At 45.6% G+C, this 27,597-nt stretch overlaps 1 protein-coding gene across 2 annotated transcripts; it reads right to left on the bottom strand.

Moving 5' to 3' along the window:
* Positions 1 to 1,862: 1,862 nt before the first annotated feature.
* Positions 1,863 to 26,513, bottom strand: UBAC1 (UBA domain containing 1). Of its 2 annotated transcripts, none has more exons than XM_076355372.1 (10): positions 26,196 to 26,513; positions 19,999 to 20,119; positions 17,837 to 17,910; positions 16,478 to 16,585; positions 15,285 to 15,402; positions 14,461 to 14,569; positions 12,780 to 13,011; positions 11,586 to 11,672; positions 10,527 to 10,665; positions 1,863 to 7,959 (listed from the first exon to the last, which is right to left on the bottom strand). In XM_076355372.1, exons 1-10 carry the CDS (start codon positions 26,331 to 26,333, stop codon positions 7,844 to 7,846), a joined length of 1,242 nt encoding a protein of 413 aa, XP_076211487.1. In that variant the 5' UTR covers positions 26,334 to 26,513; the 3' UTR covers positions 1,863 to 7,843. The 2 variants fall into 2 exon arrangements, with proteins under 2 accessions (XP_076211487.1, XP_076211488.1); XM_076355373.1 differs by having other exon boundaries at positions 15,285 to 15,387; positions 26,196 to 26,512.
* Between the last annotated feature and the right edge of the window lie 1,084 nt (positions 26,514 to 27,597).

The raw sequence follows: 27,597 nt of genomic DNA, 5'->3' as shown, positions 1-27,597 counted from the left end.
AGTCTCGCGTTTGAAGTGAAGGCTTTTGGGTAGCGAGAGAACAGAATTTGCCCCATTAATTCTGCCCCAAACCCACTTTTCCCCTATAGCAAAGCGTCCCCAGCAGCTTCCAGAGCTGCTGCTTCCTTTGGCCAATTCCTCTCTTATAGTAAAATCACCATTTTAAAAAGAAAAAAAACCAGCACGCTCAAGCACAGAGCAAGTGGCTGGATTGTCACAGAGGGGACTGCAGCCTTGATCCGGGCGCGCCGGGCTGCCAGGGTGCAGGAGCTCCCAGGGACAGCATCCACCGCGTCCTGCTGCTTCCGCTGGAACCCGCTCCAGGCAGACGCGTTAGAGGAGCCGGCCAGGTAATTGTACAATATCCTACCCCCTTTTTATGGGTTAGTGCGACTGGTGACCACCGATTCACGGGAGAAGAGCGAGCACGTGGAAGGAGAAAGCCCGACCCCCGCAGAGCTTGCTGGGGGAGGCTGCGGTGAACCACCCGTTGAGGGAATGGGAAAGACTCCCTCGCCACACCGTTTGTGGCGTTAGTAACGCACCTCGCCAACACCAAGCTGCATTTTCACAGCCGAGTGCAACCTGTACTTACCTTCCCCACCCTTTCTAGCGCAGACTTCGGCTCCGATGGAGGCTGAAGGTAGCTCCCGGGCCGAAGCAGCGGCGAGCCTCTCTCCTTATCGCTGCCGAGGAACGGCAGCAACGCATCTCCGTGCTGAAAGAGCACTTCTCATCTCGAGAGCCGACCAACGCTACGCCAGTTACAACCCATCTTGTCACCCAGACAGCAGCACTTTTTAATTTTTAAGGCGTGGATTTCTCCCCAGACCTGCTGCACCAGTTTAGGTTCAGAAGTACCATTAGCTAATGGTACACCACGAGCTGCTTTAAGGGTTTTTTTTTGGTTTGAATTTCAAATTACTGGAGAGCTGGACCTTTGAACTGTCCTGCAGCCCACTGCTCATCTGTGCGTTAAAGGAAACCTGAGTTAGGGGCCACCTGGCACCAAGAGAATACCTGCGTTTAATAACACCACGTTTAACACCCTGCACTGAACAGCAAGCATTTAGATGTCTCATACGCTAATCCTCCATCTTTCACGGGATGCAATGAAGATTGCTCTGAACTCCTCACCAGCTGCTGTAACACGTGCTAAATCAACAGGCTGCTGGCAGGCGCTCTTCCTTGCCCTGAACGCTGTGTGAAAATGCTGATGACCCCACCTACTTTTGAGAGAAATCTCCTCACACGTTTACACTCTTAACCAGCTGCCTCCAAGGCAACCGCACACACACGGGCACGGCTTGGCCAAGGAGCCGGCAGCAGCACTGGCACTGCCTAAGGGAGAGGGGCATTTTGGTTTCGTCACGTGCAAGTAGCTGCATCCCACCACAGCGCCAGCTGCTACGTGCTCGAGCTCTCTTCCTCAATGAGGGTTCCCCTGTCGTGGGAGAAAGGGCTTCCAATGCACCGGTCAGCCGCCGCCAGGATAAACCCCTCTTAAATGGCATCAGCCCATCACAGGCCATCGCCAGATGTTGTTTCACCTAGCTCTTGCCAACGCAGCTTTTCCTGGAAAATGGAGAAACAGCTTCCAGGTGCAAAACCAGCTACTGAACCAGGATTTTCTGCCCAAATTTTGTTATCGGTTTGTTGACCAACTGTCAAAATATCTTATTTTTCTGAGCAGCAATTCTGGCAGGCTGCAGGTACCAGGAACGTTCATAGAGTCATAGAACACCAGGTTGGGAGGGACCTCAAGGATCACCACCTTTCCTGGCAAAAGCACGGTCTAGACAGTGACACTGAATGATGTCATAAACCTCTGCTGCCTGAAAATGATGTTTCAGAACACCTCGTAATAAATCAAAAAACTTTATTTTTAAGATATATTATAAATTTACAACACACACAACATCAGCGTCTTCAGTGTGTATGTGCGAGCAGGTTTAAAGACTCAGCATTCATTCTAGTCTCGCTCGCGGGTACGGCTTCTCCACACGCTAAAGGTACGCAACCGTTTCAGTCTGAACAGGTCTGGCTTTGCTAACGACCTCGGTAACTTCCAGGAATTATCTCAGGAGACAACAGCGACTGCTTAAACGGATAACAAATTAGCAATGTTTCTTGCTTTTTTTGCCTAGAGGGCTACTGCACGGAAGCAAAGCCTGCTGGTTTTCCCGCCCAGGGAGAGGTCGGCGACCCACGCGAGCGTGTCCAGAACGAACCCTGAATTCCACAGGCTCAGTGACGTCCGCCCTAGTTAAGCTTTGTAAAAGTAACATTACGTCTTCGAAACAGCCGTGCACGCCACGCATCAGTGTCAGTGCCATATAAAAGTTATCTTACGCTGTACCTAATTATTTTATACACAGGTGAAGTGAAAAATGTTAAGTCAGTACCTTGCGATATAATTTTACTGGTGCTGCCTTGTGGTAAGTGCTGGATAGCAAATCACATTCTCGTACAGTTCATTAAACCATGATAAAAATATGCAAATTAAAAATCTCTACAGGCCCGCTACCTGCTGCAACAAAGACACGTTGTTTTGTGGGGCTTAGTTTAAAACGTGATCCTATTTCTTCCCTCTCCCCAGAGCATGATATAAAACTATACCCAAATTCAGTAAGAATTTAATGCATTTACATTTATTGAAGTTCACATGCTGCAAACAGGATCTGCGATGAAGATCTTCAAATCTAGGGCAAGAGGTCCTTAAAAAAACCCCCCTTTCGTTATACCTAGATGTCAGGATGGAGCTGAGAACAACCACCATGACAGCACGTTCACGTAGACATAATACACACCGCTCGCCGTTTCCTCTGCAGGAACGTGGGGATTGCCACCCTGGCCGAGCTCACCGACTGTCCTACCTCCAACAGCGGCCAACACGAATCCTTCGGAAGAATGAATCGGCCCAGAGAGGAGGATACAGTCAGGGGTTTGCTTATGCCCCAAAGCACAAGGGCTTACGATCGGATGGAAATACCCAGCTGCAAGCGCCGCTAGCCTGCTAGTTAATAAAAACGCTATTTATTAAAAGTAGAAAACCGGGGTATTTACTTTGGAAGAAACACTGTCCTGTGCGCACTACTGTCGTAAAATTGCCACTGAAGCAGAGGTCACCGGTAACCTCTGTGCCTCTTCGACAGGCAGTATTTGCTGACAGTGTTACCGTACATTCGCTTGGTGCAATGCTTATTTAAACAGCTTTCAAAATATATTAAAAGATCCTCAGCCCATGAATCACAATGCCTAAAAAAAAAAAATCGTAACAGTCCCAACTAAAAAGGATTTCAATAACCACTTAACTGTTTCTTGGATATGAAGATCAACCTCCAAAAGACAAATTTGGTTCCAGGAGAGTGAGGAAAGAAATAGGGGTCAAGGTTCTGGGACACGCCTGTGACAGAGGCTGCGAGCGGCCAAAGAGAAGCAATTAGCTGGAGGTTTCAGAGCTCTTGCAGGAGCGAACCTCGCGCCGTCCCAGAAGAGCAGGAGTGCACTGACGGCTGCTTTAGAAACCGTGCAAGTTAATTTTCCAGCTGCATGGAGAACAGAAGCGTCCTTGAAACGGTGTAGAGATCAGCAAACTGTGAAGCAGCTGGGTAATCTTGTGTGACCACTTCCACAGAGCGATGCAGCAGTCCTGAACGGCAGACTCATGTCGCTGCTCTCAAGGAGAGAAAGACTGGCAGATTCTTTGGACTGGACCAGACGCTAGAGGTTTATTAGGAGAGTTACACTAGCTCGGCCTCACAGGTCAAGACAATCAAGGTCCAAGTTGTAAAGCGGCCACTGGCATTTTTTCCAAATACATCCCTTTAAATGCATCCCCTACAAAGAGAGTATAAATACGAAGCCCTGAGAACAAACTTCCATATAGTACATTTCTATTAAAAATATCAGTGTTTTGATGACAAAATTATGTTATATATATGTAAATAAATAGCTAGCTAGCTTTCAAGAGGCATGTAATATCAAAAGGTAGAAGATTGTCTGTATCAACTGATGGGGCAAAGAGCTAGAACTGTGAGAAACAGTCACTGCACTGTATGAGCCACCTACCTCCCCATTTCCTTACTTCTCCTTGACTTCACAGGCTTCCAAGTATTCCCTTGACCATGTTATGAGACACTGAACTAACAAAGACACGTCATATTTATAACTTGAACACCAGAGATGCAAGCACAGGACTTGAACCTGCAAATCCTTACTCCTGTGAGTAGTTCTTCCTCACAAAAACTTCCTTTTTTTTTTTTAAACAACAACTTCTATTCCCGTGCGCTTAGGGACCTCTCACTGCTCTACCGACCAGATCCACCAGTCCTCTGCCCTTCAGCCACAGAACAGGACAGTTTATCACCAGGCAAAGCTCTTACCACACGCACTCCTTGTGCCTGGAGACCCGTCTGACTCAGCACGCTGACTCAACAGCGGCGCTCTTTCAGTTTGTGGCAGGTTTTGTAAAAACTGGGATAATCAATGCCTTTGCAGGCACAGCGGACTTAACTCCCCCCTCCATTTACTGTGATGAAGTAGCAATACACCCAGGTGTGACGGGGGCCCACAGCTCCCTAGTCTGCTACTCATTCATACCCTAACAACAATACTGACGTCTTGATCAATTCCTCAAGCGTTTGTTCAACCTCAAGGGTAGTTTTTGTTTGTTTTAAAATCAACTCCTATGCCTTGCTGCAAACATCACACCTCCTAAGTTCTGGCCTCTTTCGGCTATTGGCCACTGGCAACTTAAGTTCTCGAAAGACAAGCAGGACTATGTTAAAGCCATACCAAGCCAGAAGAGTGTTTGGCAGATCGGGAAGAACACAGTCTCCAACACTTCAGCTGTGTAAGTGTTGAGCTCTGGAATAACAAAATCCAGAAATAACCACGTATTTTCAAGCCTTCAAGCATTTTAAAGATGCAGTATTCCTTTATCCCTCAGGTCTCTAACTGTTGCTGCAACATTAGGTTGTGTTGTCGAACCTGTGCATTCTTACCTTCTTCTACTACACAAGCATGACTTGTTTTACCGCTGCCTTTTTCCTCACTTTATAAAAGGTTCGGCGGCACTGCTCCTGTCCTGGCGTACCAAGGGAGGCAGCTCTGGTAAAAGTTATCACCCTGATCAAACTGACACTGAAGAACATGCACAGTTCAGCAGCAGTATCACAGTGCTGCTATCACTGGCAGTATCACACGGATCCTGTCGCTGTGGGGCCGACGCAGAGATACACAAGCAGCAGAACCTTCACCCTTAGAAGTGCATGACTCCGCTCCTCCGAAGCAGGTCAGACACCGCGTATCAGGAACGCGCCCAGCTTCAGGCCCCTAAAAGCTGGGGAGCTGGTTCAAGTTCCTCACCCACATTGCCCTGGCAGCAGCAACAGACAGTCCTGGGGGCAGCTCCCCCCACGCCAGTACAGGCAAGATGGGTTGCTCGCTCTCGCCATACGGCGAGTCCCCTAGGTTCTGCCAGCAAACCAGATGCCAAAAACTTTTAGATGACTAAAGTTTGTGACAGATGATCCTTGCCCGGTCTGTCTGGAAGCTCTACAGCCACTCCAGAGTCTGATCGCGTATAACTGAAATCAAAAGAAGCATTTTAACGAGCCTTTACATTCTGCAAAGACCAAGACCGCTACCGAAGTATCTGTTTGTTGAGTCTGAACCTGTACGTATTCATTCAGAAGCCAAAAAAAGCCCATCCAACTACAGGGTAGTTTTTCCCAGCTTTGTCTTCTAAAAACACTCATTAAAAGGAACATTTACAAGAACCCTGACTGGCAGAGAAGGACACGTACCTCTAAACGTTAAGAGCTTCAAGTAATAGTGTCCTCTGGTAGTATTACAGGCAAAAAGCTTCAGGGAGTAAGAAAAAAAAATGGACAAAATAATCAAAACCTTTCATAACACTACAACATTCAGTCACAGCTACTCATGAGTAGTTGTGCTGAACTCACTGGGCGGCAGGATCAGGTTCCTAGCTTTTACAGTTATAGGACAGGGTTACAATTTAATGTCATGCTGTCAATCTGTTCTTAGCAAGACTCCAGAAACATGGTTTTACCGTCCAATTTGAACAGAAGAAGCATCTCTATAAAGCTTGGAATTTCTAAACGTAGAAGTAAATATTTCAGCAGTCATGAACGGTAAAGCTTAATATGAACTTACAAATAACAAAAAAAAATCCTGGGATAGTAAGTCAAGATAAAATCTCATGCTGTTTTGATTTCCCCACCCTTCATATTAATCATGTGAAATTGGCAACTTCAGTGCCTTGACTGCATAACAGCATAGATCAGATGCCAAGTTCAGGCCAAAACTTGTTGTAGGGTTTCGGGTTGCATCTTGTTGCATTTTTGTTTAATAAACCCAACCACACACACAAAAAAAACCCGACACAAAAAGGTGACTTGCAGAGCTCTTCAGGATCTCCCTATTTGACAGGACACCTTTGTGCTATTTAAGGACAGGGTCTCCATCTGGTTACTCCGCATTTTGGAGAGGCAGGTCTTGCCTAGCCTGCCTTTCCAAAAAAAGGCTGTGAAACGCAAGACATGGCAGGGATTATGACAGATGTCAATCATGTTTCACTAACTTGAAAACAAAACCCATTTTTGTTCAGACTGTTAAAAAAGTAACACCTGCAGAGCCCAATCTTAACAAAAACTAGCTGGATATTCGCCAGGGAGTTCTGTTCTTAAAAGCTCACAACTCCTGTCTGAAATCTCAAGTCAGTCTTCTAGCAAGATAGGAAAGACACAGCCTGACATTTTTGGTATTTCCAAGGTAAAAATAAGCGTCAAGAAAAACCACTTCTATCTCAAAGAAGATAATAATTTCAAGCGTGCTTTTAAATACATTAAACAAGATAAAAACTTAAGCGGTTCTGCTTCTTTACAGATCACCAATGAAAAACCATGCAGGTGAGTTGCTTTGTTGTAAACAGTTTGAAACAAAGTCAAAACCCACAGGTCTCCCTTTCCAAAACCGTGCACATAAAAATGGAAAAAACCCCACTACGTGAACACATCCCTCCTTGCACTAGTATATGGCAGAGCATGAACTTAGGAACCGCAGCCTACTTGAGAATCCAAGTCTTGGTGTAGCGAGTTCTGTCGTGAAAGAGATACTGCATCTTTAACGTAGCTGACAGAGAATCTCCTACGAGTATAACCACTGCGGGACTGCAACAACACTAACGCAGAAAATAAATAGGAAAAAGTAATGCTATTTATTAAAAGAATTCCATCTCTGAATTATTCTGTTTAAATTATAATGCAAGATAAACACGTTTGGATAGAAATGTGCTTGCTCTCCCAATATTTGGACTTTTAAAAAACATTTCCTAAGAATCAATTTTAAAAAGCATTTTATAATTTGATATAGCCATAAATTAATACTGTATGGAGATGATTAATATCCTATGCTAGTGGTCAGTGACCTTTTGTAAACACTAGCCAGATGCTAGCAAAACTGGCTAGAAAACTACCGTCACAGGCCTTTTTAACAAGCATTATCATATTTCTTTCCAACAATCAGAATCTTAATTGTTTTCACAAAACCTTTTCCTATTTTTTTACATACTTTATTTTAAGCCTAATACCTGAAAACATAAACAAGTCTTCAAACCTCTTCCACTAACACTAAATCCACAAGGCAATTAACTTCAGTTGGCCATAACTACATAAGCTCTCGTGCGAGAGACCCATTCAGACAGGATCTCCCCCCCCTTCCATCCGCTCCCCTCCCCAAACAATCCGTGCACCCTCCCGTTGAAGGGAAGGCGAAGCGAGGGACAGGAGGAAGTGGCACAGTGGACTGGCGTTCCCCTCTACGTGCGATTCAGCGTCTGGAAGATTCGAGAGATCTGTAGCATGACAGGCCCAGTTTCCGGATCATTCATCCACTGAGTGCTGTTCAAGGGGTTTTCAAGCATATCCTCGAAGGCTGCCAAGAGATGGAAATTGCAACACTCGATTAGTCCTTTAGTCAGCAAAGGCTCCAATGGTTGGGATGCTTCAGCAACAGGACAGTCAGAAATAGCTACAACTCAAAGGCAGCGGGCAAGCAGCACCCAAAAATGGTGGGAATACACATCACGCATTTACCATTTGCACTCCCAAATCTCCACGGCCTGGGATGCTACAGGCTGTTACGCCTTCCCCATTCCTCAGCATTAAAGTCACTGCAGACAGAGACTGATTAAATACTCAGCCTGGATTATAGTCCGTCTTACAAAACCTCAAGGGCATGGGTTTGAAGAGCTAAAGCCTTAGCAAACGTCTACGTGCAGTAGCAGGGAACATGCTATGCAAATCATCCATTTATGAAAGCCCATCTTAGAACTGGGTCATTTGCTGCCAATACTCCTATGGGAAGACTCTTTTGCAACTCCACTCCTCTGATCAAAGATTTTCCACATCCCAGCCTAGATTTCTTAATGGCCAGTTCTTGCACCAGTATCTTTTCCCCCTCTGGTGCCTAACCAGGACAGTTCATAGGAAGCACTGTCACCCCCTTGCCTTCGTTACCTCTGCTTTCCGACGCTGCACTTCGGCTGTCCTATGGCTACTCCCTCGTAACATCTCTGAAGAGGAAACTAAGCCAGCAAAATAAGAAGCAGGTATGCCAAAGGCCACCCAGGAATAAGCAGCAGAGCCAGCAAAAGTGTAGCCCCTTGAGCCCCCGTATCTCTGAGCTCTATCTTTTCATAGAGGCCCCTGGAGCCAGAAGGGAAGCAGCATCTTCCCTCTGAGCAGCATGGGCTTTCTCCTTCCCGGTGTCTGGAGAGTGGAGGATGTCAGGGAGGCAGCCGGTTCCACCTGCCTAGACACAGGCAGAAGGGGAAAGGCCGTCTGTGCAGAAAGATTACCTCCATTTCTGAACAGCGACAGCGATCCAAATATTAAGAGCAGTTTTGTCTTTCTATACACAGCTGTCTTTACAATAAGCTTTGTTGTTTTGGTTTTTAAAATGTGCTAATTTTCACTCTTATGTTGAAGGAACTAGACAGCTACTGCAAGAGCTAAGCTGCCAACTTGGCAGAAGAGTGGTCCAGGAAATAATTTATAAGCCTTATGACAGACACTGAGCTGGACTACTGGACATTTGGAGCAGTCATTATGGAACAGGACAAAAAAAAAAAGCAGTTGCATATCTGACCTATTCAGAAGTCACCAAAATGTCAGTGTTGTAAGAGTCTGGCAGACTGGCACCAAGGTCAGGGTCTTAATTTTCCCAGGAGCGTTAGTGTACAAAGCTCCAGCTGACATTAGTGGGAGCTGTAAGTACCCAGCACCTCTGAAGGGCTCATCATTAATACCTTGCTCAAGGTCACGCAAGCATGCCTACAGAAAAGCCCAGAATAAAGTACAGATCTCACCTTTCACCACTTTAACTATGTTCTTTTACACAGACTCAAGAGCTTAAAACTAAAGATTTATCAACATTCTGTAAGCATCTAATTAAATGCAAACATTCATTATTAAAACCTGTGACATAAGCAGCTTGCAGATGTATCATTAGGAATATATTCTCTGATGTTCATCCAAGCTTTACGAGTGCATATAACAGCATTTCATTTTCTATTTATATTCTGAGCTGCAGTGTGGAACCCTTGTTGGAAATGAAGAGACCATTTGTTCAGAAGTCAGGGTGGGAAGGTTCTGCTCTCGAATTATTTGAAGGCTTGCAAACTCTCCTAATTATATTTAAAGTAGTATTTTTAAAAGCTCTCTTGGAAGAGCTGCGCATACACCCTTTATTTAAAAGCACAGCTTCAAGTAAATTTTGAAGCCAAAGACTGAAAGCAAAACTTTTTATATACATCACAGAGCCAATGTCATTCTTCTGTATCGTCCTCCAGCGTCAGAGAGACCAATTCATCAGATTTATGTGTCACTGTCAGGCTCATCAGCTGGGTACTCGCTGTGCTCACAGCCTTTCCGACCGTGAGCACACAGACTTTACCACGGAGCCGAAACCCAAGCAAGGGGAAGTGTGTTTTCACATACGTTATCTCAACTTTGATAGGCAAGGCCTTAGCTCAGATTTCTTGTTTGGTTACTTTTCCACAAGTTATCTTCTGTCTCAGTGATGAGGCCTCAGCACACAGTAAGCTGTAAAGCAGGAGACAGTCTTGTTTTTTCTGTGAAATAATCAGAGTTCTAGACAGACATTCCTGATTTTTCCCCTCGTGGCCAAAGGGAGCACACAAAAGGTCTCCTAAACCCACAAAAGCATTGCAGCCAGCAGCTATTAAAGTTCTGAGTTCAGCAAGTGTAATCCAGTAGCCTGGCGAATTAGTATCATTTCTGGGACAGCCGCAAGTTCTGTTCTGGGTTTAGCTGAGTTGCAGTATGAAGCAAACAAACAATACAGCTGCTGAAAGTGAGGAAGAGGGTACAGAGCTGCACCTAGCCCACAAAGCGTGCTGGCATCATCCAGTCTCTACTCTTATTTGCTAGCAACTACAGAAACAGCATATAAATATCAGGAACCCAAGCAGGACTTACCTAGTAGAGTTTTAGGGTTGGTTAGCCCTAACTGTACCACTGGGTTTTCTAAGATGGCTTGAAAGAGAGGGCTATTGGTGTCAATTCCCTTATCTAAGTCCTCTGGAGAAGGCTTTCTGTCTCCCAGCAGCCATTCACACTGAAAGAAATCACCAGGCACAACAGATTTCATGACTGGTTCCGTTAGAATGAAAACGCCAAAAGTTTCGACAATGTGGCACGTTAAAAATACTTTTTCCTGTCATGGTTAGAGACCGAGCTATACATTTCTTTTCTCACTAGATTACTATTCATTTGTGTACTGCTCCCACACCTTTATTTCAACAGGATCAGCAGCAGTGCCTGGTATGGTAATAAAATTATACCAACTTTGGATGTTTCAAAGCTCAGGGAAGATGTGTGTTATCTTACTTAATGTGCTGCCTCAAAGGAACCCCATCAACATGGTTACAAAGCGTCAGCCTGAAGTACCATCCAGCCCAATATCCTCTAACAGTAGCCAGCGCTGGGTGCTTAAGAAGAGAAGATTCCTTGGCTGTCAGCTGTGTCCACATAATTTTCCTTAGCATACCATCCACTAGCAGGGGACTAATCAATCTTTGAAAACCTTCGTATTTTTTGATTCCATAAACTGTGGAATGCATTGCTGCAGAATGGTAATTTACAGACTGCATGGCTTGAATCTCTTGCTTGATCATTTATTCCTGTCCTTTAATCAGTTATTAATTATTGGGAATACCTTTTCCCTTCTCATGATAGCATAATTTCTTTTGCAGGCTCTGGCGAAGGAGTTTCTCAACAGCTTTTTGAAAATCCACGTGCTATCCCAACCAGATCAGCCTCAACCTCACGCATGCTGAGATCCTCTAAGAAGCCTAAAACATTTGTATTCTAGCTGCGTATCTAATTTGAAAGAGGCACAGAATATATAGTGCTCATTTCATCTCCAGTAAGAGTTGGGCTTTATGATAGATCAAAACATCAACCAATTCAATGATGAAAAGAATCAGTTGAGCGGACTATTATAGCAGTAAGGAACAGAAATGACATTGTACTCACGGCTGCGTTTTGCTGGTTGTTGTTTACTCTGAGTGCATCTACCACTTCTTTTTCATCAAATCCCATCTCCATCAGGGCAATGACAGCCTGTATCAGATTTGCACAGCTCAATAAACGTAACATTTAAAACAGAAATGAGAACAAGCACATCCTTTTCCACCTTCTGTGCAGGAGCTTTTTGTGGGGTAAAAATCCCCATTGTTTCCATTTATGGACCACTAAGTAATCTTATCTACAAAGTTTTCAAATACTCTGTATCAAAAGTGCCCTTATTATGGAAGAATAAATCTTAAGAGCAAAGGTAGTTCCTACCCTCAGCCCTGAAAGCTGAAGGCAAGGCAAAGAGCAAGCGTACCTGGGGTAGAAAGGAGAAGAGCAGGACAGAAACACCTTATTTTAGAACTTCTCATGTCACAAAGCTCTTGTTCACATCTCACTGACAGGTCGAGCTCCACGTTCATTTGTAGTTCTAGTCACTCAATTTAATTTTACTTCCTGGATTATTATATTGATAGCGAGCATTATGTATTTAGACAAGCGTACCTAGATATTGTTACGAGAATGTTTAATCATTTAGAAATTGTACCCAGGTCATCAAATACATTTGCAGCCTTTGACCAAAATCACAAGAAACAGCTTGCTGTAAAAGCAGTGTGTTGGATTCTAAAGAGCACCTCCTGGTGAGTTTACAGTGTGGTAACAACACAGTTTCACTTCAGCTAATACTGTGCTCTGAAAAAAGGCTAACTTTGCTGCAAGACAAATCTGCTGGTGATATTTTTCCTTGCCTCCTGAATACAATAATGCTCTTCTGTCCCTTTCTACAGCAAAAGGACCTACTCCTGTCCTGCAACCCTTCCTTCCCTGGCAGCAGTCATAAAAAGCATTGCCAGGAGTCTGGCAGCTCATTTCAGTCCCATCAGTTAATTTTCAGGTGCAGAAGTAGCAGTGTCAGTGATTTAGATACTGTTATCTGAGACAGCGATGAAGTAATTAGGTAATATCTCTTTCAGCAACCTGAATTTAAACAGTCCCTAAAGACTTCCACTAAAATACTGTCAAGCCAGCATAATATATATCTACCAAGATGTCCCATTTCATTTATTGACTAAACATTTATTTTGATTACATGGTGCCCACACAGTCCCTTCCAATCCTAACAGTCACATAAATAGTGAGATAAACAGCACGCACTCGTGGGTCCGGACGAAACTCTCTTTTCCTCCGGATCTTCTTGAATATTTCTGTCAGCTCATCCTTGGCCTCTTCCCCACCCGCTTCTGAACTAGGACCTGCAGCCGCTTCAGCAGAGGATGCACCAGCTTCAGCTGTGGCTTCTGATGGAGTCTGACCTGGAAGCGGAGCATCCACTGTAGGGTCATCTGCATGTTCTATCAACCACTCCATGGCCTGTGTCACTGACATACTGAAAAGCAAATTAAAACACAAGGATGAGAAATGCTCCAGATGCACAGTAGTGTTCCACGCACATTTGCCTTTGCGTTTATTCCCACGGTAGTGACTTGCACGTTAATTAGCATCTGAAAAGTCATAAATAAAGTTTTGGAGCAAATCTCAGAGCACCTTAATTCTCTGCGCATTCAGGGCACCACAATCTTCTCTGAAGCCAGGAAGACAGAGGAATGAAGACCAACTTGGACAGCTGCAACCCAGATTTTAAAAGGCATTTCTGAGGGAGTCACCTTATTCTCCACATCATCTGCTTTATTTCACAACAGACAAACACTGACTATTTGCAACTGTTGACAAAACTGCAAACAAAGCATGTTCCAAATTTACACAGAACCACATCTCAGATGCAAGGTGCTTTGTTGCTCCTTAAGGAGATCCATCTCAGACATCCATCCAGTGATCAAGGAATGCCATTAACACCACAAGAAAGAAAGAAAGGGTGAAAAACGTTATGTGTGCACAACACGCCTTGAGCGAGAGCAAAATTCAACACAGACACTTGCACTCGGACATGTACCACTGACTTCAGAAGAAATCTGTGATGCCTCAAAGGAGAGGCCAGCCCAAGGGAACGGAACATCACGATCGTAACAGGGTCACTTGCTATCCGCCGCAAGTGCTCGAGCTAAGGGATCTTGAGAGCACCCCAAACACATCTCTTCCCAAGGAATACAGAGCAAGGAAAGATAACGATAGGGCAACTGAACATGTAATTTCATTTGACACATGGGAATTATTACACGTTCATAGAAAGGAGAGGAAAGCCTTTGCCTATTTGGCTTTTCAGTTACAACATGAAAGATGGAGAACATTGGGGGAGAAAGTCTTTCTGAGCCCAAAGGGAGAGATACTGGAAAAGAGTGACTGGAATATGTTGTGGATTCTCTATCATTAGAAGTTTTTGAGCATGGCCTAACAAACCCCTCTCAGGAGTGAGGCAGTACAGCTGATTCTTCTTAGGGCACGAGAACTACATTACCTCCTGTTTTCCTACAGTTGCTATCTGGACTTTACAATATTCTTGGAATGTTTTTAAAAGATCAGCACAAAGTATTTTTCTACAGCTGAAAGACCAATGTGGATGGGCTAGGTTTGCTTTTGTCTCTGTAAAATCTGAATTCTAAAGCCGAAGAAAATGTGAGTTTAATACTTGGACATAGTGCCAGCCCGGCAGCCTTGTGAACAGTGGACCAGCTATTCTTTCCAGAGGAAGTACAGCACTGTCTCCCCTTCCCTGTGCCGTCTGCACCTGCGCACTGCCTGAAGCAGCACTGTTCTTTGAGTTAATGCTTTTTCCAACCTCGTTTTAGGTGACCCACATAAGGAGACTTTAAAAAAAAAGCAAGTTTTTTTTTTTTAACCATATCAAGTAATTTACAGGCAGCGTGCCGAGTACACTTACTGATTTAATCGAAGGGCTTTGACAGCTCTGCTTTCTGGAAACCCCATTTCTGTAAGCTGTCGCAGAGCTATCTCATCCACTCTGTCTTCCTCATCCTCATCCAGCATGGCTACACATACACAAACAAAACAATGTTCAGATTGACTTCAAGCTAAAATAAAACCCTTTCTCAATGGAATGGCATGTGTTAAGTTCAAACCCCATTCTTCTCTTCCATCCCTGCTTTTGTTTCTGCCCCGAATTTGCTATCTCATCATTTAATTTGCTGCACTCAGCTTGGTCAGGCTCGGATAGATTCTTCCAGGACAAAGACTTTGTCCAGATGTGTTCAAGATCTCAAATGAAAGACAGCTAACTCTCACATTACCATGGTATTTCCACATCAGTAAATACATAAAAGATTCACTGAAGATCTATTTATCATTTATCTAGAAAGTAAGTTGGATCTGGTTGTTGCAGATCTCAAGGGCAAGCATTTCCCACAAACTGAATCAACAGCTACACTTTCTCCTCATTTTACTATCTCCCTGTGCATCTTCAACTATTCTTTACCATCCCTAAAGTGCAACTTGTGAAGTTTTCCAATTTTTTCCACTGCTAATGATTTTATTTTTAAATGGAACTTCTCATCCATCCCAAAGGGACCTTATAAATTCACAAGTTTTATACAACCTACACCCACAAGGTGAAATCTTTGCCACAAAGTTTGTGGTAGCTTTGCCATTACATTAAGGTCTGGACTTCACTCTGCAAGCCCTCTCTTGGGCTATGGAAACAAACAAGTTCCCAGGATTGAACTAGTAAGTATAAAGATATGTTCATACCGTTTGCCTTCTTAAACAGTTCAACTGCATCTGGGTTCAGTGCTAGCAATTTCTGTGCAACTTCTATGAGAGACACTAATATCTTCCGGAGCTCTGTCTGGAACTGCAAGAAAGGAAACTGTCAAAACATTTAGACAGGAAGTTACCAGACATCATTAAATCTTAATACATCTATTGTTAGTACCTCAGCAGCAGTCTGGCCCCCTGTACAGAAGGTTGCTTTATTAGGGCTTTATTTTCATTGTTTAGTCTCTCAAGAAGCATTGGGTCTTTCCCGTGAAGTGCTACATGTAAATAAAAGCTACTGGGCACAAAAGTCCTTTTATTGCTACCACAGCTTGCCACCCAGCACCACCACAAGATGTGCAGTGTTCAAGAAAACTCATTGCTTCACAGAAAAACTTTGATTCCCAGCTTGCAGAAGTGTTGTAAGAAGACAGTCACAGTAGCTCCGTACCAGTGCTACTTGCTTTCTGTGAACCAATGAGCCTTCCTGGTCTATCGTTTGCTTTCTAGTAATCTAAATTTGAACAACATAGATCAGAGCTATTTTCTAAACTGAAGCATCACAAATTCCTTTCAGTTGGACATTTGTTTTTAAAAACGCCACGCTCAGTAGGTCATGTTGGCCATTGAACAGCTTAAATGCCAATTGTCCCCTTTCGGTTACTAGGGCACTCTGACAGCACGCAATATGTAGGCAGATTCGCTGCTTCATACCCTACTAGTACAGAAGGGTAAGAGTAGTCCCCACACTGCTGAAGACACAGTTAGAAGCATTACAGACTCCATCAGCATTCAATTACTGAAGTCAAAATTTATGCCTAATTTCTCTTTTCAAAACCATGGAAGAGGAAAAAAAAAACCCACTGCAACACCTGAACTATTTAAGACTGAAGAAATAAAACCCCCTAACTTCACATTTGCCAGATCTTGAATATGTTTACTGAGGCTTTCCCATGGACAAATAAAACATTTAAAATCGTAATTTAGAACAGAGTGTTTTATTATCACTAAATAGTATGACCTGTGTCTAAATCTTAAGCTATCTACTTTAATATACATTATATACATCTGAATTTCTCTTACAGAGAAAAGAGAATCACATTCACATGTAAGAGAAAAGGTTATACAAGATAAAAGCCTATTTGGATGTTAGCGTGCGAGTTAAAAAAGTCAAGTCTGATACTTACATCCCTCATGTTGTGATGGGCCACAGTACGATCTACATTGCGAGAGGGCAGATTTGCAGTTGCTTTGAGAATAGCATCCTTATCAGGAGCTTTCTGCTCTTGTTTCCTCTGAAGGATAGGAAACACGATCAGGTTTCATAACCCATTATCCACAGAACAGAGAACACAGCATAGCGGAGAGCAGTTTCATATTCTTCACCAAGGCATCAAGCAGTGCTCTGTAACTTGCAACTAAGAGAAATAGGAGTCTAGCAATACAATGGATTAATAGCACCAGTATAATTTTGCAATTATAGAGCAAAACTGGACCTGTTGGGTTGCCCCGCTTTCAGTCCTTATACCTATTTCTGTTATCTAAACACGCGGGGAAATTCCAGCATAAAGAGGGAAAGTGATGTACCAAACACGGAGAGAACTCGGAGGCCTCCGTGCCCAGGACCATATTCTGCTCCGCACGGTCTGCTCATAGCACGCTCTCTTCAAACCCATGGTTTGTCGGGAGGTACCAATGCTGTGCACAGACTAACACTTAACTGCTTAACACTGGAAGTGCTTCGCCGCTTGCGAGTATCATGCAGAGATATACGGTGCCTTGGATTTTCAGTACATGCTTATAGTCCAGGACAAAACATAGCAGGGTACAAACTATAAATATTTCCCAGTCTTATAACTTATGCTCTTACAGTGACATTCTGCACAGCAAGACCATACTGAAGAGAGAGACATACACCAATACCTACAGGAAGCAAGAAGAAACAAAGCTGTGCAAGGACGAAGTAGAGAGACCTAGGAATTCACAATGTCAAGCACAAGCATTGCTCAAAGTGTTTATGCGATAACATCAACTGCGGTACCACTCATGCATAAGCATCATCCTGGGCATCACTGACCCTCAGTAACAATTGCATTCCAATAAAATAAAATAAAGAATAGTAAAGGGCCGACACTTCAGCTCTAGAGACCTGGTTAGAGCGTGACAAGCCACATATAGCTAAAGATAGAAGACAGCCTGACAGCAAGTCAACGTATTTCTATCGGGTTTTCAAACAGAGACAAAGCAAGGCACTTGCTGAACTATACTTATACAGTTATTAGACATTTGTTCAAAGATCAGATCTGTACCACTTCCACAGACTGTACCTGCATGTCTTATTCTAAGGCAAATGTTCTCACAATCCAAGTTAAAAATGTAAAATCAGCTTCCTCAAAGTTTGGAAGAAATATGAAGTAATTTCCCTAGAATTTAACCGGTAGCATTTGCCTCTACAAGCACAAAGAGTACACCACAGTAATCCTTCCACATATCATTAATAAAGCAGTTAATCAAAACAGCCAAGTCCAGAAGTCTTTCAAACTCACTTTCTCCTCTGCTGACACGTCTGCCATTTTGGGGAGCGGAGGTGGCGCACGCTTCTTTATCAAAAGCAAGACGTCTAGAAAGAGAATGATACTGAAATACACTAGAAAGTAATGTGAAAACAGTTCTTGTAAGATACTTACAAATTCAGTGGAATTTTGTATTAATTCCACTGTAGCATCAGACCTTTTTCACACTTTATGGCTTTATACACTCCCTTTCAGCGTTTGCAATTCCTTAGTGCACAGTGAACTCAAAACATGGTTCATTATGCTTTGACTGTTACTGGTTTCTTCTCCTCACACAACACCATTAAAGGAAGGGTATTACAGGCTCCAGTTGTCTTGTACATTAATAGTGCAGCAATTGGCTCACGATAATAGGAAAGCATCAGCACTTTCAGTGCTTCCACTGAGAAGGAAGCAGTAGAGACAGGCCATGGATGGTTTCTGGTCTAAGCTGGGACCTTCCAACTGCAGCAAGGCAAGCACCAAGCTTCAACAAGAACTTCCAGTACCAGGCTGAAGCTCACCTTTGTGTGTGAATGGCAGTGGAGCGACTCACGGTCTACAGCAGGGATGCATCACTGGTAGCCCACCAGGACAAGTCTCGGGGGCAAACAAGTCTTCAGTCTCAGATATCCCACATCACCTGGCACAAGCTTGCTTCGGGCTTTTAAGACTAATACTTTCCCCTTACAAGGCACCCTTTTTTTAGAGATCATGTGACGCTTTACAAGTTTCTAGCACCTCGGTTACTACCACACACATTCTAAGGGTGAAAAGATGCAGACGCACTGCTTAGAGCCCAAAACGTGCCTCTGCAGCACCTGCAGTCCTTCAGCCAGATACGGCCTGACATGCAGTTTTTAGTCCACTGTACTAAGCAGGTAAAAAGCAAACAAAGCATGCTTTGCACAACAAGTTTCCTTGGTCTGGCTCAGCACATAACAGCCAAGAGCAACAGCTGGTGAAGGCTGCTAACCCTCATTTGTCCCGCTGATCAGAACGCGAAAGGATCTACATGCTGACTCTTGGCTGCCCTGTGCAGTCAGCCAGTGGCAATCAGCTGTTGCCTGCGATCTTGTCTCCCTGACAAGCAAGGCACATGAAAGGTAGAGCACGTTGCAGAGGGAAAAGGAGGGAAGAGGCATTCGCATGACAGCTTACTATGACTGCACAGTTAATACTGCTTAGCTGCTGCGAACTGCAATTCAAAACTCTGTAGGAGCCGGCGCTTTGCCTAGAAATAATACACCACCAGTCAGCAAAAATGCTGTCCCTTGCCTCTGCCTAAGATGGCACCTGTTCAGCTCTCAAGGTGATAGGTGACGCTGCCTTAGAAGAGAGACCAAACTGCTCATGTTCATGGCAGCAGTTCTCCAGCCTGCATGAACCCAGACAAAAACCCAGGAACTCTACTCCTGCTGAGTTTCTGGTTCAGACAATATTTCAGTCTACAGCAGCCCTGCTTCTCTCACTTTCTGCACCACTGCCCTTTATCTCTAGAGGGGGCCATTAGCTTAAGCTGTCTAGTAAAAACTGACTCCAGCTATCATCTTTAGATCTTCTTTTGTTTCACATTAATGCTTTACACCTTTGAAGTTCAGGAGCAAATACATACCTCACATACTCTACTGTAGTCAGTGATACTACAGTGTGATGGATTCTGACCTACATTTTCAGAGGACAGAATGAGATCTAAATGGCAGACACTCAGATACACTTCAGCAAACATCCTTCTGCCTGACCTGGAGACCTCAAGAAACCCCCCAAAAGCACTGGGTTGTCCGTCTTGGAATACTCAGCCATGATAACTATTTTTCATCATTTTGAAGGACAAATGCTGCCCTGGAGGTTTAAAAAAAATCCTTTAAAAGGAGATAAAAATAATCTGTTTAATTTATCAAGATAATGAACACTCTGAACACTCCTAATTCCTTTCAACTCTTAAAAGGAAGAGTGAAGAAAAGCAAACTGCTCAAGGTGCTTTCTCGGGGTGGTGGTGGGAAGTATTTTTTCCTCTTACTTTTTTGCCACCTTAATAGTTTCCTACGTCAAAGCAGAGAGTAGATATTAAAAAGGTTACTGTTTGAAGCTCGCCAAATAGTTAAACACAATCTCACGTTTCCAGGCTGATAGGATTAAAAACCAGACAATCTTACCTCTATCTTGAATGTTTTCCTCCAACACTGTTTTTGTGTCTGTCAGCACCTTCTCAGAAGTAGCATGTATCAACTTATGATGTGTCACGGTTTTTGGATCCTCCAAGCTCCCAGGTACACACTGCAGAAGATAACAGATACTGAAGATCAGAAGACAGAAATAAGCCTACAGCATGAATCACCGCACTTTGCACTTAATATTCTCCACGTACAAACTGTGCCATCATTTACTAGCTTCTTAATAGCTTAAGTAACAGTGCAGCGCAATATGCTAAAGGCCAGCGCGCAGAATGTATTTTATTAAAGAAACTGTGGCTTGAATTGTGCTGTAACGATACTGACTGTGGTAAGTTTCTACCTGCATATCCAAGCTCCTGGCTGGGAAGAATAATCAACGAAAGGAAGGATTCTAGCATTCCTTCCTTGATGCTGTTAAACTGACAGCTACATTAGGGAGCTGGACTCGATGATCCTTATGGGTCTCTTCCAGCTTGAGATACTCTATGATTTAAGTTCCAGCTGATTATGATGCTCTAAAAGACTTCCTTAAATAGCCAGTTTCAGAGACCTAACATTACAGCCCAACTGCCCCAAATGAGCCCTTCAAGGGCACCAGCCTATGTGAGTGGATTTATACTTTTGCAGTACGGTACATCTCTATCACACTTAATTCTGAGTACTTGGTCCTATACTCAGGCCTACAGAGATTTGGAACAAAGCAAGGATGCTCTAGGACCCCACAGCTACATTAACACTGCAACAGATAGCTAAGGTCACTCACTCTTAGCATGAAGTCTGGGGCAGCAATTAGTACCATGAACTAAGAAAGCAAATCTACAAAGAGCATCCAGTGTTTTTACAGAAGGGAAGGCTGTAATAATGCGGTATGTTTCTCATTTGTAACTAGTATCAAAATAGAGGAGAGACTCTCTGCTTCATCTAATAATTATTATTTAAACACACCGTCAGACTAAACAAGCAACTAAACAGCAGTGATTTTGGTATACTTGACCTTAAACCGGGAAGGAAACAGCAGTTTCTGCACCTTGTTTCAAGCTGAAATCAACAGCCTTGGCTGCTGGAGCCCTAACCTGGGTTCCTGCTGAAAGTGCTGAACAAAAGTTACGTTCACAACTTTTCTTCCCAACTATAAATAATCAGCATGCAGTAGATTTTTTTCTGTATGTGAATGTTGTGCTCAATTCCTTATTACAGTTCTAAATTGTATGTAAATTAATTCACTAGGAAATCAAGTTCAAATCCTGAAAACAAGAGCGCACGCACACACAGGCCTTGAACTGACTCATCTTCGCACCAGAGTGGCTCCCAGATCCACAGTGATAGATTTCAAGAACATTACATCAGTGCATCTAGAGGCTTCTAATTTGTCTGAGTGGAAAAAGAAAGCATAGTGGTTGCAATTCCAGAAAGGCAAAATTAAAAATAACAACGTACCAAAACCACGAAATTGATGCTGCTGTTCTCACCACAAAATAGGACGCTTAATACTGACCTCACCTGCTCTGCTCACAGAAAACAGCGTTTAATGACACTTCTTTCAATACATGTTTCTACCAAGCCACTTCTACCACATCCGCAGAAGAGTGCGTTCACCCTTCATGCAACAGAGACACTTCCAGAAACCCCACTGAAATCAGTGCTTCACTTCGACGTAGTGATTAGTCCTGTTCATCATAATATGCATCACCAGCCTCCCTCAGAGGAACCCTTTCAGTCCATCATCACCTCTTCTGTTGTGACTGCACCTGATGGAAAACTCAGCTACCCGCTCTTTTTCTAAACATAATGCACTTGTTTTCAACACGGATCTTCAGTTCCTCATCTGAATTTCTGTACAGTTCCGATGCCTCAACAAGACTGAGGCGAGAATGTTTGAGTCCTGCTTTGCATAACAGTAGCTTCTTACTAATCCTCCAGCATATTAACTGCTGAACAAAAGCCAAAGAATGCATTAAAGCCTAGAAGCAGCTGGGAGTACCTCCTGTAATTGATCTGATAAGTTACCCAAAATGCATAAGAATACATCAGTGGAACATCTCCTCTCCGGACAAGCTCAAAATATTACTGTTACAGAGCCTTAGAGTCAGACCCCAAAAGGAAGAACATGAAAATGAGAGCTGGGAGGTGTATGTTTGAGGCGGGATGGGACGGGACATGACGCAGACCTATTATCCCTATTTTCCCTAGCACATATAAAGGGGTGTGTGTGTGTGCAATCATAACACTTACTAATAAGGTGAAAGCGTGAGTGAAAAAATAAAAGTTGCTGTTTTAAAAGAAAAGTCCTGCGGACCCCTCTTCTTACATGCTGTTCCTCTAACCACTTTGTTAACAACTGCATAGAACAATACGGCACATATAGACACTACACGTATCAGAGAGGCTGCTCAGTGAAATACTTAGCTTATCTTAACATTTTAACACGCCCTGGAAATAGAAAGATCATCTTAACAGGCAATGCCTCTACTAGCTCTCAACAGCCCACCAGGAAACTACCACCACTAAACATCAGATCTCACTGTGGAATCTTGCTTCATGAGAACCGTATCTGCCAAAATACAGTATTTTTGTATTAAATACAATGCTTTAAAGCGTAACTGAAAACATCTTCCTGCCCAGAGAGAGAAGAGCACTGGTGATGCACAGGAAGAGCGGTGAGGGGGAGAGGAATTCCCTGGGCAGTGCAGAGGAAGCCTCTGTCACCCAAGCGAAAGGAAGCCGAGAAATCAGGGTGCACCTTGAAGCCCCAGGGCGCTGCGGGGCACGGCTGGGGTTAACGAGCACTGCTCCCCCGGCAATCAGAGGTGCAGCATGCTGGGGAAGATGAGCTCTCTCGCATCTTTTTGAACAAAAGGACTGTAAGGAGAGGATCTGCTGTTTCATCGTTTTGCTTCCAGCATAAATCTTTGCATTTCTTTTTAACACTGGAGTTTACAGCCGGCTGCTTTGTCAGGCAGGTGAGAAACCTTTGTTCACAGGTGCCTGAGCAACTGCTGAAATTGTAAGCCCTGGTGACACCAAACACTATTTGCGAAGCTTGGAATCCTGATAAACCACAAGGCTTTCTGTTTGTTTTTAAAATAAGAAAAAGCATTTCTTGTTTGCTTTTATTAACAGAACATCTGAAAATAGTACTGACACTCCCTACTTGGGTGGCTTAAACCTTCTGTGTCCCTCACAAAGTATCCAAAGCATGCCCAGGGGCATGAACCTACCTTATCTTATCTTTGTACTCTGAGAACTAGCACCTTGCATCTCTGTTCCACAGATACCCCTTATCATACCTTAAAACCCAGGCGAGTATCACTGCGGCAGCTTAAGAAAAAGGGGAACAGAAGCACAGAAGCAGTAAAAGCTTGCCCCACGCTGCCAGGAAAATTACAGGTAGAGCTTACGTATACATACAGCCCACACTTCTGCATCCCGAGTGCATGACCACAATTTACATCAGTATTTCAGAAACACTGCTGAGCCTCAGCAAGAAGCAATGGTCTCTTGCGATTAGAGTATCAGAACCAGGCTGTCTCCAGCACCGCTGGCCGATGCAGTGCTGTACTTGGACTGCCAACGCTGGGCACAAGAATTAAGTAAAAATAAGTTAAGCTTGAGCTTCTGTGGTCAAGCTGACCCTTCTCAATTCTGGTTCTGAAATGAACAAGCTGCTTTTCAGTGTAACCACAGGAGGGCTCGGGGCCTGCCCCTGCCAGCTGTGCTCCCGCTGAGGTGGCGGGGCCTTGCACAGGGACAAGTGGCTGTTCCAAGAGAACACTTCGATGGTGAAACTTGGGTTCAAAAATAACTAGGAAGGGAAACAACTTATTATCAGGTATTTGTCCACAGACTACATAGACAGCATTACTGAAGGCAGCAGTTTAACAATGTCTAATCACCACTAAATTGTTACAGGTCAAGAGACAAAACTAGTAGGAGGGGTTTTTGGTTTTTTTTTCTTTATCTGTAACAATAAAACCCCGTAAAATTCAGAAAAAAAAGACACCAAGAGTGACACTTCAGAGATCGGTAAGCATTTGAACGTTACGGAGGGAAAAGTGGCCACCTTCCTAGTTCAAATCTCTTACAAATATCTTCCTCTGCTTCCTGAAAGAGTGACTTCAAAGACTTTAGGGAACATAATAATCAGCATCTGACAAGAGATGGCTGCATAAGTTATCTCAAGGTGCTGTCAAGGTTCATTGCAACATACCCACGATCAGGAGTCATGATTTTTCCATGTCTATTTTTCCCCCCTCCATAAAACTATATATTATCCATAATGATTATGCAAATCCACACCATTAGCACAAAGCAGCAGAGAGAATGAAATCAAACATCATGCCAAGTTATCAATTGCCGTCTGCCCCAACTCGCACTGCAATGTAAGCATCTATTCAATTAAGCTTCCTGATAATTTCAGCTCTGCACATATGCATGTAATCATCACCCCACCCTGTTTTGGCAGTCTTTGCACCACTCGTCGTCTTAATCACTCGGCTGCGCTGAAGGGGGACAAGAAGGGAGCACTAAACTTCTTCCAGGAACATAACAGTGCGTGGGGGGGCCCTGACCCCACAGCTTTCAGCAAGGCACCTCCGTTTTCCCTCAGGAAGGATCACACCTACCTCAGGCGAAGAAACCCCAAATGTAGCCCTTCTCATCCCTAAAACAAAAAGGGCTAACAAAGACTACGGGACAAGAAAAAACAGTGTGTGTGCTGTGACCCGTAGTTTCCAGGGGTTCTAGCCGAAAGCAGACAACTAGCAGGCCCGAGGCAGAGGGCATCTGGGCTGCTGGCCACCCTTACTGCACAGCACGCGCATTCAAAAATAAAACCTTTTACCCTTCGAACGGGGGTTAAGTAATTACATATTACAGGTATGTTCTCCTACTGCAAGTGTGTTTTATGAAAAAAAAAAAAGTCTTTGCAAGACTTTGAAGGCAAGAAAAGCCCACTATTAAATGCGATTTAGTAAACTGTACTCCCAGAGCTGGGAGTGGAGGCTCTTGCCACTCAAAAGTTAGGTGTCTCTCAGCAAAGCTCTCAGCAAGAAATTCAGCAGGTTACAACTCAAGCTGCCAGATCATGTTGTCTTGGTTCCAGGATGACAGACTTTAGGACAGTCCTGGTCATGGGTCGCAACCTTACACGCCGTTGTTGTCAATCATGTTTTTGCTTTAAAGTAAAACGCTGTCATGGCAGATCTTCAAAATTCAGTCCAATGGTTTTTGAAGCCACCGGTTTTAACATTTAGCAGCCACAAATGCACCAGTAGTAACTGAGCATGTAAGTACAAAGAGCCTGTGTTTTCCAGCTCAACTTCTACAGCCTGCGCATTTTTACATGTTTTCTCTTCCAGACAGTGATTAGTAATTTACCCTTTGGACACGTCCATTAAGACCTTACTGCTTAGAGCACAGGGAGAGCATTAGAAGAGCCTATTATCTCCCCACCGAATATCCCACTAGCTACTGTGCCAACACAGGGTAAGGCTGTACTACGACTTTTTCAAAAAAGGGAAGTTCTCCGCCACAGTTACTACTTTCCTTGTTTGTTCTTAAACAGAAAAAAGAAACAAACCAGGCTGTAATTTCTGAGGGGAAACCATCAGAAGCCAGTTCACCGGTCTGCTGCAACGCATGGTCACCAGTTCATAAAGCGCACGCAGGAGCGGGCGATCTCTAACGCTACCGCAAAACACACAGCAAGTTCTGTAACTACGGGTTGCAAATGTAGCGTCCCCCCAAATCCTCCTTTTCTGACACAGAAAACTCTTGGAACGGGCATTTTCTTTCTATATGGAACAGTTTCACAGAATTCGGGGGGTGGCAGACAGGGCAAACCAGGAAACCAGACCACAGAAACGCTTGTTTACTTGAGCCACTTTTTTTTTTTTTAAAGAAAAAAAAGCGTTTACAGGCCGTTGGAAAACTCTGTTTTCTTCACGCGGGGACCCGCCTGCCCTACCCCCGGACCATGATTTTCCGTCCCAGCCCGGGACACACCGCGCACCGCCGAAGGCGCGGAGCTTTCGGCTCGGTGTGACTCGCACCCGCCGCTCCCTCCCAGCGCACCGCACGGCCCAAGGCACCCGAGGGTTTCCCGGGGGCACAGGGCGGCCCCGGGAGCCCGCCGGGGGAGCCGGCGGCCCCGGGGGACGGGACGGGACGCCCCTCCTTACGTGCTTCAAGCATCGCTCCTTCAGCTTCTCCACCGTGGTGTCCTCGGGGACCTCCTCCAGCCACTCGGCGCCCTCCATGGTGCACACATGGAGCCTCAGCACCTTCCCCGCGAAGATCTTCTCCTCCTGCACGAACATCGCCCCGGGCCCCGCCGCCGTCCCCGGGCCCCGCTCTGACCCGGCGACGCCTCACCAGGCCCCGGGCACCGCCGTGCGCCGGGCCCCGCGCTACCGCCCGCCCATGAAGGTGACCCCGCCAGGCCCGAGGGGAGCGGCGAGCCCGGCCGGGCCGCGCTAGGAGAGGGAGAGCCCGGTGGGTCCCCGGCGGCGCTGCCGCCCCCCCCCCCCGCCCGCCGGCCGCGCTGCCCCGGCCCCGCCGCCGCTCCTGTCACCGCCTCGGCCCGGCGGTCCCTCCGAGGGGACGGGGGGCGCGCCCGCGGCGGCCGGAACCGGAAGGACGCGGGCGCCGCGGTGCACGCTGGGAGATGTAGTTTTCTGCCGCCGCGCCGGAAGTGAGGGCCGCGACGGCCCCGGGCGGGAATAGAACCCGCTGCCCCCGGGCGCGCAGGGGAGTTGTTTACGACGTTTATCGGCGGCTCCGCGACGGGCGGGGCGGCGCGGCTTAAAAAAAATAAAAATAATAAAAATAACCCCAAAGTGTTTTCCCAGAGCCTTGTGGGAACCGCAGTCGCTCCCTCCGCCCCGGAGCGCTGTGGGAAGCGTAGTCCTCCCCTCCCGGTGCACGCTGGGAGCTGTAGTCCGGGGCGCTGAGGCGGCGGCCAGGCCGCGGCGGCCGGCGCGGGCAGCGCTCGGGCAGCGGGCTGCCCCGGGGACGCCCCACCGGGGGGGGGGGCGCCGGGGAGGCCCGGCGGGAGCCTGCCCTCCGCGCCCCAGCGGGACGGGCCGGGGCGGGACGGGCCGGGACACGGAGTTCTCCCGTCCGCCGTTAGAGGGGGACCGCGAGCTGCCTGCGGGGCCGGGGAGGCCTGCCGGCCGCGGGGTCCCGGGCCCAGCCCCGGCGGGCGGAGGGGCGGCGGTCCCTGGGGAGAGGAAGGGGCTACACCCGCCCTCGGGATCGTGGCGGGCGGGGCGGTCCCACGGCCACGGAGGGGCGGCCGCTGACAGCCGAGCAGAGGGTGGGCAGCTGCAGCGGGGCCTGCCCGTCCGTCCGTCCGTCCGGGGCCTGTCTGTCTGTCCGGGCCTGGCCGTCGTCCGGGCCTGGCCCGGCCTGTCCGGCTCTGAAACCAGCTGCCCGCCTCCCACCCTTCTCACGGCCCCCTGGGTGCTGCGGGGTGCGGCGACGCATTTCCCGGGGAAGGGGGGGTGTTCCAGGCTAATCCGCGGCAGAACGCCGGCGGCACGCTTTCCACACGCTCAATATGCTTTGACTTGTTTTCCCTTC

This window comes from Aptenodytes patagonicus, chromosome 18, assembly GCF_965638725.1.
Source record: "Aptenodytes patagonicus chromosome 18, bAptPat1.pri.cur, whole genome shotgun sequence".
In the NCBI taxonomy this organism is placed as follows: domain Eukaryota; kingdom Metazoa; phylum Chordata; class Aves; order Sphenisciformes; family Spheniscidae; genus Aptenodytes; species Aptenodytes patagonicus.
The sequence above is the reverse complement of the archived record's forward strand: the minus strand, read 5'-3'. Positions and strand labels throughout refer to the sequence as shown.

Excerpts from the sequence above, each read along its gene's own strand:
- UBAC1 (XM_076355372.1), bottom strand. The coding sequence starts at position 26,333 with ATGTTCGTGCAGGAGGAGAAGATCTTCGCGGGGAAGGTGCTGAGGCTC. Across the intron at positions 15,403-16,477 it reads CCCATCACAACATGAGGGAT|TTTCCTTTCTTGCAGTTCCA; the intron begins GTAAGTATCAGA and ends ATGTTTTGACAG. Across the intron at positions 7,960-10,526 it reads CAACCCTAAAACTCTACTAG|CCTTCGAGGATATGCTTGAA; the intron begins GTAAGTCCTGCT and ends ATCTCTTGGCAG.